Below are 16,485 nucleotides of genomic sequence, written 5' to 3'. Positions count from 1 at the left end.
ACTTACCGAAAGAGATTGTCCGAAATCAGGAGGGTTTCGATGGCTTGGGCATCGGCTGCTTTGATGACGTGCTTCTTGCCGTAGAAGGCCTTGGCCGGTTCGCACTGCAGCGTGGTGTAGAACTGCTCGAGGGCTTTGACCTCGCCGGCGGCCTTGGTGTCGGACATTTTGGCCACCACTGCCGGGTCCTGGAGGATTTCTGCACGAAACGAATGGGTGAAAGAGGGAAGATAGTCAATTGATCTGGTGTATGCATCATTCGTAGCTTGAGTTACCTTTCAATGAGTGTTTGAAACCAGACGACGAGTGAACCAACATAAATTTACTTTTGTTATCTAATAGCACCTGAAAACAAAAAAAAAAATGAACCGTTGTTAGTTCGCGGTTTTACTAGCATTTTGAGTTTAAGTTATGTTCATATAGGGTAGTTCGCCAGTCACTCACCTTGTTGTCGGTTTTAACCGCCTGCTGGAACATGTACTCGAAGAACTGATCCTTCACGAAGCCCGGCGACGCAATCAGCACACACTTGACCACCTCGAAGTTGACGTGCCGGATGATGCCCTGGATGACGGCGTCGTAAAACTTGGCCAATCCCTTCTCGTGCTGTTGGACGTTACCCTTGCGCTTCCGCGGGATGGCCACATCGATCTTGCTGCGCACCAGCGTCATACTGGCCGTGATGAGGCACACGTGGGCCAACCCGTCCTGCATGATGACGGCCGCCACGTCCGCACTCTGGGTCACGTCGCAAGCCATCTCGACCCGCTCGATGGCAATCGAGTCCCACTCCGGCTTGGTGAGCTGGAACTTGCGGTTCAGCTCCAGATCCAGCGTGTGGTATGCGCCCATCTGAAAATATGAGGAGGTTCGAGTAACTCAAGGTTGACATGGTTGAGTGGATAGTTATTAGGGTTGGTCACATCAGCCCATTTCGGTGTCTACAATAGACATATATTAGACTTTCAATGGCGCTGCAAATCTTGTGACTAACATCTAGTGTGCTTATTTTAGAAGCGGTCCTCAAACTGTCAAATTTTCTCATTTGTTATCACAGTAACCTTATTTGAAAATCAAAACAAACGCAATCACGTCAAGGAATTTGATCTCGATAGTACGCGCGGAAGTGTTCCAAAAATGGGTTTAACGTGTGCCATCAAGAGCTGCACATCGTCCAGCCGACAAAAGACACGCCTCGGAGTATCGTTTCACAGGTATTTTATCATTTTTAAGTCATTAGCAGCAACCATTACTTATTGACTTTTTACAGATTGCCGAAAGACTTGATAATGGCCTCACGATGGAAAACTAGTGTGAAGGAACACGGACAGGATTTGCAGCTAAATAAAGATTTAGCTATTTGCCCAAAACACTTCCCTATCAGCAGCTTCATGAATGTCGGAGGTAGAAGGTTTCTGGCGGCTGCGGCAGTACCTACCGTTTTCCAACCAAGTTTTAATGACTCCTACACAACGTATGTTAAATTGTTAATAAATAGTAATAAGGCAATTACAAATATAACTATCTTTTGCCCCATCTGAAAGTGCTGAAATCCGACCACTAAAGCCTGTATCCGCAATAATCGGGACACTGAAATATAGCTGTAACTCTGTAATAGGTCAAATAAAATTGCTCAAATTTGGCCTGCCTATAGCTAAAGATGTGTTCATTTCACCTGCAAAATTTCATGTGAATAGGTGCAGTACTTTTTGTTGTAGCAATGAAACAGCAGAACGCGTGAAATTGAATTTTGTACAGCCCCTGGTTTAGCTTGTCAGCGCTGTAACTTTTGAATTTGATAAAGGAAATGGCTGAAATTTTGAACATAAACCTCTCAATCTACTTTACCTGCATGGGCAAAATTTCAAAAAAATTGATGCACTATCAACAATTTTATGTTCGAAACATATAAAGGGGCTGATCGTGATTTAAGCCCCTCAGACAACAACTAGTCAGCACCCCTTATTGTTTCGATTATATTGTTGAAAGTACTATACCAATAATCATCAAATTTTGCAGGCGTAATACACACATCATCAACTACCTTCTGTGAAAATTTCATGGAAATTGGCAGATACACTCCCGTTCAAAAGTTTGGGGTCACCCCCTCAAAAATATGTCATTTTTTTAAGCCCATATCTCCGCCAATTTGCGTCCGATTTCAAAACTCTAGGTTTCATTCAAAAGATAATAAGTCAAAGAAACTTTGAACATGATTTAAAAGAAACTTTTTCAAAAAATTGTGTATGTAAACTTAACCCAAAGTTGCCAAATTTTCTAAAAAATGAATATAAACTTACGGCAGTGTCGCTGGAAATTGGGTCGACCAAATTTTAAGATGAGAGCAGTAATATGACCCATTTTCTATTAGCTTTCAACTGCTTTTTACAGAACTTAGCTAAAAAATCTAGAAAAAAAGTTAATAAGTAAATTAATCCTTGATGTCATCGACCAAAAGTTTGGGGTCACCCCTCAAAATGCTGTATCGGCCCAAAGTTTGGGGTCACTATCGTAAAACATGGAAAAGTGATTTGTTGATATCTTTGCCATCTTTCATTCAATTTTAATTCTTCTTGGCTTATTTGAAACAAAATGAATGATACTTACTGCATAGACATTGAACCACACATATTTGTTGAAATTTACATACTAAAATTTAACGTAAAGTTGCCTCATTTTTTGAAGCGTGGTAAAATGTACTAACTTTACATAACATTTTTATATACAAAAATCGTTAAATACGTTAAGTTAAAGACATCAAACGTAAATTTAGTTAATTATCTTTGAAATGAGCCAAAAATAACTAAAATTGAACAATAGATGACGAAGATATCACCAAATCACTTTTCCATGTTTTACGAAAGTGACCCCAAATTTTTGGCCGATACAGCATACTGAGGGGCAGTGATGGCATTTCACTAGAGTTCGGCACTGACGAGCGAGAGAACCGGCCTCTCTGAGGATGCATGTATCGTATCACCAGGGAGACAAAGAGAATGTTTTCACTGCACGGTTACAGAAGTTACACAGATTTGTGTACTACTAGATCAGCCTCACCGCTGTGTCAAATGTACACAGATACTTTTCCGGCTCCAGCGCTGGCATGAAAACAAAATTAACAATTATTTTTGCATTGATCGATTCCTGATAATGCATGTCATCGTTCAGAGAAAATTAGTTACGAACTTTGCTCCCATACCAGCGCTAGAGCCAGAAAAGTGACTGTGTACATTTGACACAGGGGTGGAGGCTGATCTAGTAGTACACAGATCTGTGTACATTGTACACAAGCCTGTGTACATTGTACACAAGCCTGTGTTGTTTCGTTTTAGGGTGTGGTAGTTGAAACTATTCAGTGCGCGAGAGTGCCGGTAAAGCAAAGCCATAGAGCGAAACTGAACTCACCACCCAAGAGAAATATACTTTCTGCGCACCTCTGTTCTCTCACACCAACCTACAGGGGATAGACAAAATGATCGGGACAGGCAAAATTTTCACTTTTCAAAAAATGTTCAACTAGCTGTAACTTTTCGAAAAGTGCATCAAATATTCTCAAATTTTTACTGTAAGTTCATCAACTAGATGTGTATCAGTGGTTCAAATTTGGAAAATATCGGCCCATTCTCCACGAAGTTATAAAGATTCTTGGAAAAGGTAAAATTATCCGATAGCCAACTTTGAGCTGTTATATCTCCGGATTCCATGAACCGATTGAAATGAAATTTTGATCATTCAAGACTTATATAATGAGCTCTAGAAAACATTTGACTTAACTTGAAATTTTTAACAAGAGACAAAATTATTGCGATTTTATTTATTTCACGATTTTTTAGTAAATTGGTATATTTTTAATATGCATTCTATTACTTTTAAAATTTATTGGTGGCTATGTTGTTCCTTTTCTTCAAAACACATTTATATATAAGTCAATTAGAGGGAAATTAAATGAACTATAATTTGCATCTTGAATTATGAAACGATGTTGATATTTTGAATAATTTGATGTTTTATTAGAAAAATAATCTCATCGTTATAATTTTCTTCCGTGTTAAGAATATTAAATTAAGTCAATGGTTTTTTATAGCTCATTATATAAGTCATAAATGGTCAAAATTTCATTGCATTCGGTTCATTGAATCCGGATATATAACAGCTCAAAGTTGGCTATCGGATAATTTTACCTTTTCCAAGAATCTTTATAACTTCGTGGAGAATGGCCCGATATTTTTCAAATTTGAACCACTGATACACATCTTGTTGATGTACTTACAGTAAAAATTTGAGAATATTTGATGCACTTTTCGAAAAGTTACAGCTAGTTGAACATTTTTTGAAAAGTGAAAATTTTGCCTGTCCCGATCATTTTGTCTATCCCCTGTACTTGTGGGATCACCACACGCGCGTGTACGCTGTAGTGAGCCCACTCCAGAGCATCACTCTGAAGAAATTTTCTCTGGTTGGTAAAAGCAAAGCAGCGAGAGCAGTTTGTTTGCAAGCATCCGCGGCATTGTGGATTCCTGTTGCATGCAAAACGAAAAATGGCGGAATAAAAGAAGCGCGAGGATGATGTGCGGGAATGTTTTGCAGCAGGTAGAAAATTTTTGATGATGCTGAGAAAGAAATCAGTGTTTCATTATGCATCCTCTGTGGAAACGCAGGGAAACCGTTCAAAAGCGAAATCTCGTATAATTTGTTGGCACACAAAAACGAAGTCACTAAACGTGGGAGTTGATAGGGAACGTGCGTACCGCAGTACGACGTTGGTCGGGACATTGTTTTTATTTTCATTTTAAATGTATTTAGGTTTATTTTAACTCGGGCTAATTCTACACTTTTTACCGGTATATTATCAACTCAATCAAAATCCGGAATATGATGCGAACAAAAATAGTTTTTTTTTTTTTCATATCGCGCTATTTAGCGGTCCTGATGAATTACACGGCGCACCACTTCCAAAGTTAAGTCCCAGGATTATGAAAAACAATCGATTTTTGCTCGCATCAAATACCGAGTTTCGACTGTATTGATAATACCAGTTCAAAATGGCAGGCATATTACAAGAATCACTTTATGTAAAATAGTCCAATCTTGCCCAAATATGCACTGAGCAAACAATAAAAAATCGGGTGTTGGTGCATTTTATTCGTTATCAAACGCCTTCAACCCACCGCAAAATCATTAGCGTGCAACGATCGACGCGCCAACATCTTTCGAATGATGGAGGGCATAAGGTACATTCTTCGCTTCATTGATGCTAATTTAAATTCGATTGAGTCAAACCAGATGTTTAAGCATTGGTTTGTTTTTGGTAAAATATTTGATCCTGTGTAGTATTTACAATCGGCATTACTTTCGGGAAACCGCAATCAAAAGCATCAACTTGGTTGTCGCGAATTTTTGGCACGACGACGACGACCAATGTTCTAAATTTCACCAGGTTAGGCCCATCGGGCAAAGTGGTGTTTGTGATATGATAATTTTGAAGTAGTAGTCGTGTCATGTCAACTTCGGCAAGCCGAAATCGCACGAAGTTGCCGAAGGTGACGTCACGTTCCAGAAGCTGCGAACAAATTTTCTGGCGAACGTGACGTCGCGATCAGCTGATCGGTTTGTTTACATATTTTTATCGACAAATACAGGCAAACATATACGTTCACCCGGACCTGTGAATAATTGACATCGGACGACGACGTAAATGTCGGCACCCTGCCGAAGTGATGGTTCGTAGAGAAGAAAACTACAATGTTTTCACCACGAAACCATGCTTCCCAATTCTCGTCAGTGCGCACTGCAGATCGCTCTCTCCAGTGTTCTTTGCCAGAGTTAACTAGGGTGAACGAACACTTGTCCACTCTAGAGAATCTTGGTGCACTCATTTCTCTCTGAAGATTGTAGTCGGCTGTGGTGAGTTATTTCTTTTCTCGCATCACCGATCGCCACAGCTCTCAGCGAGCACGTATGGTGAACGCAAGCCAGTGTGTGGCGCTCTGGCTGGGAGAAAAGAAATGTGTGTAGCATAACACTTGCTCTTTTTTACACAGAGGAAAATGCCATCACTGCTGAGGGGTGACCCCAAACTTTTGGTCGATGACATCAAGGATTAATTTACTTAATAACTTTTTTTTTCTAGATTTTTTAGCTAAGTTCTGTAAAAAGCAGTTGAAAGCTAATAGAAAATGGGTCATATTACTGCTCTCATCTTAAAATTTGGTCGACCCAATTTCCAGCGACACTGCCGTAAGTTTATATTCATTTTTTAGAAAATTTGGCAACTTTGGGGCAAGTTTACATACAAAATTTTTTGAAAAAGTTTCTTTTAAATCATGTTCAAAGTTTCTTTGACTTATTATCTTTTGAATGAAACCTAGAGTTTTGAAATCGGACGCAAATTGGCGGAGATATGGGCTTAAAAAAATGACATGTTTTTGAGGGGGTGACCCCAAACTTTTGAACGGGAGTGTACATTCAAAAGTTGTGAATGGGCAAACATCGCACATGAAAAACATGAAACATGTTCACTAACACTAACCTCTATCAACAGCAGTAACTTTCAATCCAATTGATAAAAGTTGATGAAATTTTGCAAGAAAGTGTCTCTATAAGTATCATAACTGCTTACAAAATTTCATAATTATCCTTACAGAACTTTGAATTGTAACGAAAAAGAACCACCTATTATGCGAATGAAAATTGGTCATGGTTGAACAAAATTTTAAAAACCACGTCAGTTTGATTCTCTTCCACAGTTAAAAGTAATGCATCGATTTTTATGAAATTTTGCACACATAATAAACATACATTAAAGAGTTCTCAGTTACTTGTACTTCTATTGTGTCTACGTACAGGTTGAAGATCAATAGTCGGAAAAAGTGTGAGAAAAAAGGTGGCCTACACTAGTGACTGTAACTGCATATGGAATTCCTGCAATAACTTCTGGAGGAGTCCTAGTGTTGCTGGGAGCACTGCGCAGACTACGACGCCCATGGATGACGTTGGAGGGGTCTCCACGGCGCTCTCCACCTAATGTCAATGTTGTCGGCACTGAGGCGTGAAGTAGGAGACAAGAATTGATTTCCGCCCAAAACGTGAGCAGAAAACTCGACTAGACGGTCGACAGGCAGACAATAATTTGTTAGATTGCTAAAATTAGTTCCTACCTAGAATTCGAAAACCTAAACGTTGAAATTTGTTAAATACCTAAACAGTTTCACTCTTCAGTCGAAAATTTGTTGCTAATTTGTAAACCTAAAGAGGACAAGCCGAAACCGTAAGTTCTACTTGCTGAAAATTTGATAACCTAACCTAACGGCATCTGCCCTTTAGGAACGCGTGTAGGAGATCAAGGATTCCTGCGGGATCGGAGAAATCACTCCTAAACCGATTTATGTAAGCAATCCCACTATTGTACCACCAGAACATCGAACTGAATTTCGTATAATTACAGCTAAAAGCGTCATCAAACCACACAAACCGTGTTTCGTTATTTCGCTAAATGAAGTCGGTACTCCCTGCATGCCCGGTGGCCGGAACACCTAGTATCAATCCAAGAATTTCTCTATACATATTCCTTCCGTGATCCCACCAGGAATTTCTCCAAGAGCTCATCCAGAAAACTTTTATTTTAATTTCTTTTTATTCGTGAATTTTAACTTATGCCAATTCTTCACACACCATCCAGTAAATCTATTTAGGATTTATCAAGTTAAGATGCAGACTCTGTTCCAGCGTTATTCTAATCAGAAAAAAAAAAACAGAAGGAGGTGTATTTCGCCACAAAGAACAACTTTGTAGAACACTCAAAAATTCTTAAAAATCATCAGAAAAAATTATAACAAAAAAACGATTTTAAGGGGTCGTTCACAAAAAATGACACATAACTGTAAACATTGTATGAATAAGGCAATAGTTTGTTCGGAAAACTTTCCAACAATACATTTTGCTGCAACTTTGCAGAAGACACCAATACTCTATCTTAATTTATAAAAAAAGTGAATTCTGTCGCACTTTTAGGTGGATTAAGGACAAACGTCTTGAAATTCCGCTTCAGCAGTGCATCAGAACTTCAGACGCACAAATCTCAAGAAGCAAGCTTCAAACAACAGTGAAATTCATTATTCTGTTCTTGCTCACTTGTAATAAGCTTAAAGATCAGGTGCACTGGTTTTGTTTGTAAAGAGATTTGTGCCCTCGAAATCGTGAATAAGTCCCAAAGTCGGCCATTGTGGCGGCCATTTTGGGATTCTAACAAGTCTGTCCTTAATCACTTAGGTAAAATTACAAAATTAAGACACAGAGAAACAGACGTAACACTTAGAACAAATTTCATTAAAAAACATCGTCACGAAAACGTATTCGCCCAATGCTAAATGTACTATACTTGGCCGGGCCGTCACTAGATGGCGGTAGTGAGCAAACGTCAAACAGGAGCAAAAACGATACCAGCGCCGCGAGTGGTCAATCGACCTACTACTGAATATTTGAATCAACCGTTCAAAAGGTGATCGATGGGAAGCAATGAGAGTGTGACGTCTGTTTCTCTGTGATTAAGAGTTATGTATGTATGTAGAACAAATTCTTCTAAGACACTATGCCGCTAAAGTCATTGCTTGGGGTTGCAGAAAAAGAATTATGGTTGTGAACACCAGTACACAGAGTATTCGTCGTCCCTCCAAAGCTTTTCAGTGTTAAGTGGGCTAGAGTAGAGTCAGTCTAGTTAGAGTTTGGCGGACTGTCACTTTCGATCGGAGCCAATCGAGCATGACGTCACGGTGTAGCATTTATCGGTGAGGACACTATGACGTCATGCTCGATTGGATCCGGTCGAAAGTGACAGTCCGCCAGACTCTAATTATAGGGACTCTACACGGAGAAATCAAACTACCTAATTTTTGGGTCGATTTTACTCAAAGCTGAGTATATCGAATAAACTAGTTACCCAAAATTAGGTTGTTTTCCCTCTTTCCCCCACCGATGTTGTCAAAAACAAACAGAGATGCATCTACCCAATGGGGGTCCTTGAGCCCAATAAGCCAATTTTGAGTAAATGTAGGTATACTCAAATTTGGGTTGAATGAGGGAGGGTCTTGGGTTGAATTTACCTACTCTTAAGTATATTTTTTTGCTGGAGGTAAAGGCAATTTACCTAGTGTGAGTTTAATCGATTTACTCAAATTTGGCTTATTGGGCGGAACTATGGGATTGCGTCAAAAGAACTCAATTTTGGGTAGTTTGGCGGTTCCGTGTAGGCTAGAGTGGACGCGCAACGCGACGCGGCGCGGAAATTTGCACGCAAAGGAATAACAATGGATAATAAGGAGCTGTCAAATCGTATGGGAAATCCTTGCCGCGTCGCGTGACGCAATAGAGGTAATAAACTATAGAAGAAGAATGTCGCTGGCGTCACCGCCGCAAGATCTCTTGCTGGCGAAAATAGGGAGGGATATAATGGCCGATTTCTTCACCCGGGCTTAAATTTTAAACCAGGCTTAGCAAAATTTTAAGCCGGGCTTAACTTTTTTTCGATTTCTTCACTACGGCTTAACCACTAAACCCGGTTTAATAAAGCTATGGTTTACGTTAAGCGTGGCTTATTTTAAGCGGTGCTCTGAGGTGGCTTAGCAGAGATAGGCCAGGCTTAAGCCGCAAATTGCAGAGTTTGGGTTTCTTCACCTGATTCATGGATACATTTTTAAAACAGCAAAAAATATTTTTTATAAAACATGAACACTTAGGAACGATACAATTGTAAAACGTTTGGATACGGATGGAGGTGATAATAAAGAAAATGATAACACTAGTTTACAGCATTTTTGAACTCGGTAAGCTGATGGTCATTTTTGGTGTAGAATCATGCCCTGAGTTCGAAAACGCGAAAGAAAAAAATTACAGTAGAGCGGAAATTTTTTCGACTTTCCATACAAGGTTGATGATTTGAAATCGATTTTTGTTCTATTTTTAAGGAAAGTTGCTCACTTCAAACATCTCATTCTCCGTACTCAATGCTCCGATTGAGCTGAAATTTTTACTGTAACTCGCCTACATATAATATGTCAAATAAACGTCGAGAAAGAATTTTTAAGTTGTTTTTTTCTTATTGCAAAAAATACATTTTTTCAAAAATTTTTGGGAATTTTACTAAAATTTAAGAAGATCGTCCCTAAAACTCGCCAATATCTTGAATTTCATCAATCTGACGCAAAACCTGCATTCAGATGATCGAATGGTATTGTATTCAGCTTTTAATTTATGGAAAAAGATTTAAAATTGGTTGAACAAAACGCAATATATTTGAATTTTAGTAAATTACATATTTTGAAAAGTTACAAAACTCGATATTGAGCTAAAACTCAAAAACTGTTCTACTTTAAATTTTTTGAAGGTCGGTTTCGAAATCAGCACTAAATTGTGCTTCAAAAATTTTGGTCGTTCGTTCACAGAAGTTCACGACTTTCGTTTTATTTTGTAAACTTGTGTAGTTGATGTTTTTTTGTGCTGAAGATTGATCCGAGCTATCCTAACCGTAGCTACTACCCAAACTAGGCAAGATTAAACTCTTAACAATCACAGCACAAAAAGGAACAACAACAATAAAGCCAGAGGGATGCCAGGTGAAATTTTCAAATGTCTTCCCAAGGAACGCTAAAATGTCTTCACATGTCTTCACACCCTATATTGTGGCTTTAGTACAAAATTAATGTTAGAAGTCAAAATTTATGCCATGTTCTCACTTATAAAATGATGGAATATACCGTGAAGTCATCCAGCAATAATGCATGGTTCTCTCCAGAATTTCTATGGCAATTTTAAGGAGTTTTCCCGAAAATTCCTAAACAAGTTCCTCGGATTTATTTTCACGAGCTCCCAAAAAATCCGGGAATTTCTCTAGGAATTCCTTCGCGATTTCCTCGGAAATTCTCCCAGCAAGTCCTCGCGAATACCTTCAGAAGTTTCCTGGGAATTCATCGTGGAGTTTCTCGGGAATTCCCTCAGATCATCCTCGGAAATTCCCCCAAGTGGTCCTCGAGAATTCCCCCAGGAGTTCCTCGCGAATTCCTGCAGAAAATACTCAGCAAATCCTCCTGCAGATCCTCGGCAGTTCCTCCAAAAGATCCTCAGGGATTCTGCCAGAAGTTCCTTGAGAACTCCTCTAGGAGTTCCACCGGAATTCTTTTATAAGTTTCCCGAGAATTTCTTCAGGAGTTGAGTTTCCCAGGAATTCTTCTACAAGTTCCTCCAGAAGTTCCTCGGATAATTCTACATGAGTTCCTCGGCGATTCCTCCAGGAGCTCTTCGGGAATTACTCAAGGATCTTTTAGGGAATTCCTTCACGAGATCTTCGGGAACTTCTCTAGGAGTTTATCTCTAGGAGTTTATCACCTAGGAGCTCTTTAGGAATTCCACCAGAAGATCCTAGGGAATTCCTCCTGAACATCCTCGAAAAACCCTTCAGACGTTTCTCGAGAATTCATCCAGGAGATCCTTGGAGATCCTCCAGGAAGTCCTCAGAAATTCTTACAAAAGTTACTTGGAAATTTATGTCGGAGTTCCTCGGGATTTTTCCAGAAGTTTATCGGAAATTCCTCCAGAATCTCATCGGGAATCCCTTCATAAATTCATTGAATAGTTTGTCGAAAAATCCCCCCGTAGATCCTCGGGAATTCCTCCAGTAACTCAGCAGAAACTCCTCCAGGCAATCTTCGGAAATTCTTACAGAATTCCTTCTGAAGTTACTTGGGAATTCCTCCAAAAGTTCCTTGGGAATTCATCTAAAGGTTGACAAAAATTTCTTCGGAAGTTTCCCGAGAATTTTCTAAGAACTCCTCGGCATTTTTTTCCAGAAGTTCCCCGGAAATCCCACCAGGATTTCCTTGGCAATTCTTCCAATAGTTCCTCGGAAATTCCTACAGGATTTTCCCGGGAATTTCTCTAGGACTTCATCGGGAATTTCTCTAGGAGGTCGAATCGAATCGAGAATTCTTCCAGGAGTTTCGGGAATTCCTGCAGGAGAATCTCGAGAGTTCTTCCAAGAGATTCTCGTAAATTCCTCCAGGAGTTGCACGGGAATTACTCTAGGAGTTTCTTGGAAATTCCTCCCGGAGCTAATTCTTCCAGGAGTTCCACGAGAATTGCTCCAGGAGATCCTCGAAAACTCCTTCAGATGATCATCGAAAAATCCTCCAGGATTTTGTCGGAAATTTCCTCAGGAGATCCATGGAGGAAATTGACAAGAATCCTCAACAATTCCTCCAGGAGTTCGTTTAGAATTCATCCAAGGATCCTCAGGAATTTCTACAGGAGATCCACGGTAAATTCCTTCCGGGAGTTCTTCGGGAATTCTTGCAGGAGTTCCTCGGGAATTTCTCCAGAAGTTCATCGAGAATGCCTTCAGGAATTCCTTAAAAAGTTTCTCGGGAAAACCTCCTGGAGTTCCTTGGGCCTCTTGGGATTCCTCGGGAATATTCTGAGGAGTTACATGCTTCTCGGGACTCCCTCCAAGAATTCCACGTGCAGTTCTTCATAGTTTCTCGAGGTTCTTTTCCCGCAGTTTCTAGGGAATTCCTCTTGGTCTCCAGAAAACCTACTCCAGGAGTTTTCTGGGAATTCCCGACGATTTCCTGGAGGTATTCATACGTATACTGCCATGTGCAGCATAGTTGTCCCATGTTAATAGGGATTCCCATAGAACATGGGACAACTATGCTGCACACGGCAGTATATCCAGATGAATTTTTGATAAACTCCTGAAACATTTCCCAAGAATCTTCTTGAAGAATTTCCGAAAAAAATGTTAGAGAGGTTCTCGATGAACTTCTGGAGGAATTTCCAAGGAGCTTCTAGAGAAATTAAAAAAAAAAACTCTTTTGAGAATCATTATGAAATTCTTGGAGGAATTTCCAAAACTCCTAGAGGTATTCTCCTAGATGCATACCCGAGAATCTCTTGAAGAATTTCCGATCAACTGGACGAGAAACTCCCGAGGAACTCCAGAATGAATTCCCGAGGAACTCCTGAAGGAATTCCCAAGTAATTCCTAGTTGAATTCCCAAGAAACTCCTGGTAAAATTTCTAAAAAACTTCTGGGAAAATTTCCGAGGATTTCTTGGAGGATTAACTGAGGAACCCTTAAAGGAATTCCCGAGGAACTTGTAGAGGAATTCCCAAGGAGCTCCAGAGGAATTCCCAAGGAACTCCTTGAATAAATTCTCGAGGAATTCTTAAAGGTATTCCCTAGAAACTTCTGGAGGAATTCCCGAGGAACTCCTTGAAGAATTTCCGAGGAACTGCTACAGCAATTACCGAGGATCTTCTAATTCTCAGGGAACACCTAAAGTAATGCTCAAGGAACTTCTGAAGGAATTCCCAAGCAACTCCCGGAGAAATTCCCTTGGAACTCCAGGATGAATTCCCTAAGAAGTCCTGGAGGAATTTCCGAGACAGGATTTCTCGAGGAACTCGTGGAAGAGTTCCCGAACAACTCCTGGAGGAATTCCCGAGGAACTGCTGGAGGAAATCCCGAGAAATTCCTAAAAGAATTCTCAAGGAACACCTTATTTCCGAAGAAGTGCACGATGAATTCCCGAGGAACTCCTGTAGGAATTTCCGAGGCTCTCCTGAAAAAAAAAATCGTCAATCTCCTGGAGGATTTCCCAAGGAACTGAAAGAATTCCTGAGGTACTCCAGGTGAAATATCCGAGGAGCACGTGGAAGAATTCCTGAGAAACTTTTGAAGGTATTCCTGATAGAATCCTGAAGAAAGTCCGATGGACAAGTTGGTCCGGAGTTGTGTCAATTTCACTTCTTCGATCGATTCGACGTAGACCTGTAGCGTAATGTCGTCAGCGAAGCCGAAGCACTATCTCGGAGGTTTTTGTAACCGACAGGATGACGTCTACGATCGACCTCCCCTTCCGGAAGCCGTACTGGCTACTCGAGAGACCATTTACACCCTCGATGTGTCGCCAGTTATCCTAGTGGCTAAACTTTTAAGCTCTTGGCTTATATTGCCAGCAATTCATACTAGGGATGCCTGATACGGTTTAATCCAATACATAATAGAATCTTCTTAGCCATAGAGTATCTTCCTCCACATGACATACGAAACGAATGCGAAAATGTTCTATTGACAAGGAAAGCTATTGTACGTAGAGACTACACTGGGAAATCCTGCCCTATTCGTATTCCAAACATCTCATCAGACTGCTCGGACAGTGACATACACCCTACATTGTAGCAGATGCATTTACCTTGACGAACTGGTTCTCCTCAATGTTGCGACCCTTCAGGCGAAGAACCTGCGCCTGGGTATCGAAATCGATGGACTCGACCCGGATGGTGAGCGTGGTGCGCACCCGACTGCTGGACGAGGACCCAGTGGAGGTCTCGTTTTGCACCTTCCGGATGGTACCGCTCCGAACCTGATCCCCTTCGGAGATCAAGTTGTACGCATGCCACATATCTTCCGGTTCCTCGGGAATCAACACCACGCTCCTGGAAAAAAAAGCCAATTTCTCATTCATTCATCCGAAGATCAATCTATATTTACCCGTCGCCGGCCTTGTCAATGTTTTTATGAACCAACTTCATTCTCTCCTGCCTGCACCACTCGCGGTCGTTCGTTCGGTCGACGTGAAAGATACTCACGGTGCCGTTCCGGAGGATGTTGTGTTATTTTCTTTCGAAACCACGGGGGCGAGCGCGCGCGCGTATGAGACGGCACGAATCACGATTACGGTCACACTAAGCGGTACACGGAGCGTTGTTTCGAGCAGTACGCGATCATGATTTTCACTGTTTCCGGCGGAAAATCCGAGATTTTTCTCTTAGGAGGAAAAGAACTCCGACCAACGGCGACGGGACATTATCGCGAAAAGTGGCCGATCCACGTTAATGTTGTCATTTTTGGTGTTTTTCTTTTTTTGCAGGCAGCAGCTGTCAAACTGTGTGGTCAGCCCCCGGGAACGGTCGGGGGTTTGGCGTGGAAGGTCGAACTATAATTTGAAATCTTGATTGAAATGTTTCATAAATCCGAAGAAATTTGCGAACTGGGGAAAACCGAAGAGTGAGATTACTTTGTAATTTGTAATTGTAATTGTAATTTTATTGAATACGGTATCCTGTCAGTATACATATACACTCAGAAATAAAAGTATACACAGAATTACTATTATTTATGCATTTTGTATCGGCATCTCTCTCACTCTCTTTCTGTTTTCATGCTATCTGGTGCTTCGCCTGGGTTGACGAAACACTTTCTTCAACCCAGGCTAAACGGCAGATAGCATGAGAGTGAGAGTGAGAGAGATGCGGATACAAAATGCATAAATAATAGTAATTCCGTGTATACTTTTATTTCTGAGTGTACTTTATATCAGGGCAAGGAAACATGAGATGAGATGAAATCAATACATACAGTAGACGTTCGATAACTGCAACATGTCTACGTTTCACTTAGCGAACAAAATTCGATAACTGCAACGTCAGACAGGCGTCAACAATCCATCAATTGACGTTAAATGAACGAAAAATTCATGTGAATGTTCGTTTGGGCTAACTTGGCGCACCGTGTTGACGGATAGCGGTGCAAATTTGTTGCACCTACCGGACTTGTAGTTAAAAAGCATTGCAGTTAATCCGTTTGCACCGACCGAACGTCTTCAGTACAAGGAGCTGCCAAACTACCCAATTTTGTATTCTTTCGACGTAATCTAGAAATCAAGCTAGAAATGTATTGATTTTTTGATTTTATAGTACATAGACGTTCGGTCGGTGCAAACGGTTTAAGTGCAACAAATTTGCAGTTATCGCACCACTATCCGTCAAAACGGTGTGCCAAGTTAGCCCAAATGAGCAATCGAATGAATTTTTCGTTCATTCAACGTCAATTGATGGGTTGTTGACGCCTATCTGACGTTGCAGTTATCGAATTTTGTTCGCTAAGTGAAACGTAAACATGTTGCAGTTGTCGAACGTCTACTATATCTCTATAAATAATATTAATTAAAAGTTGTATTAAACTATTTTTGAGGCTATTGGCTTCTTTAGCGGTGTTGGGATAATACCATATTCTGAATCTGCATGTCAAGGGTTCATTCAAATATTACGTAACGCGAAATTCGTCAATTTTAGACCCCCTCCCTCCCCCACGTAACAAGTTTTGTATGGGGAATTTTTAAATTTTGTATGAAGCGTAACACATCGCTGGACCCCCTCCCTCCCCTCTTAGCGTTACGTAATATTTGAACGAATTCCAAACTGAGCCGAATTCCAAATTTTCGTGAATTTAGGAGCCCGGGAACCTATTTAAAAATCAGTTTGAATTTTGTATGGGAGCGATTTGTCGAATCACCCCTCGTCGCATTTTGTACTGGGCGGAGCTGTCAAGCAGTTGCCCGGCTGTCAAAAGGTGATTTCAAAAAATCTCTTTTTGTAATTACGTTGCGAAAGTGTTCATTTTTCCGTCTGCGTAAAGGTAACGAAATGGCCTAC

The 16,485-nt window shown here is 40.6% G+C and overlaps 1 protein-coding gene across 1 annotated transcript in view; it reads right to left on the bottom strand.

Moving 5' to 3' along the window:
• LOC109429955 (protein pelota) overlaps positions 1-14,915 on the bottom strand; it is a 78,718-nt gene extending 63,803 nt beyond the window's left edge. The window contains exons 1-5 of the mRNA XM_029864262.2: positions 14,543-14,915; positions 14,244-14,487; positions 445-852; positions 276-345; positions 7-199 (exon numbers count right to left, since the gene is read on the bottom strand). Coding sequence (XP_029720122.1) covers positions 7-199; positions 276-345; positions 445-852; positions 14,244-14,487; positions 14,543-14,583 — 956 coding nt within the window. The 5' untranslated portion in view covers positions 14,584-14,915. The remainder of the gene's footprint in view (positions 1-6; positions 200-275; positions 346-444; positions 853-14,243; positions 14,488-14,542) is intronic.
• Between the last annotated feature and the right edge of the window lie 1,570 nt (positions 14,916-16,485).

Source organism: Aedes albopictus, chromosome 2, assembly GCF_035046485.1.
Source record: "Aedes albopictus strain Foshan chromosome 2, AalbF5, whole genome shotgun sequence".
In the NCBI taxonomy this organism is placed as follows: Eukaryota; Metazoa; Arthropoda; class Insecta; order Diptera; family Culicidae; genus Aedes; species Aedes albopictus.
Note: the sequence above shows the minus strand (reverse complement) of the source record. Positions and strands in the feature narration are given on the sequence as shown.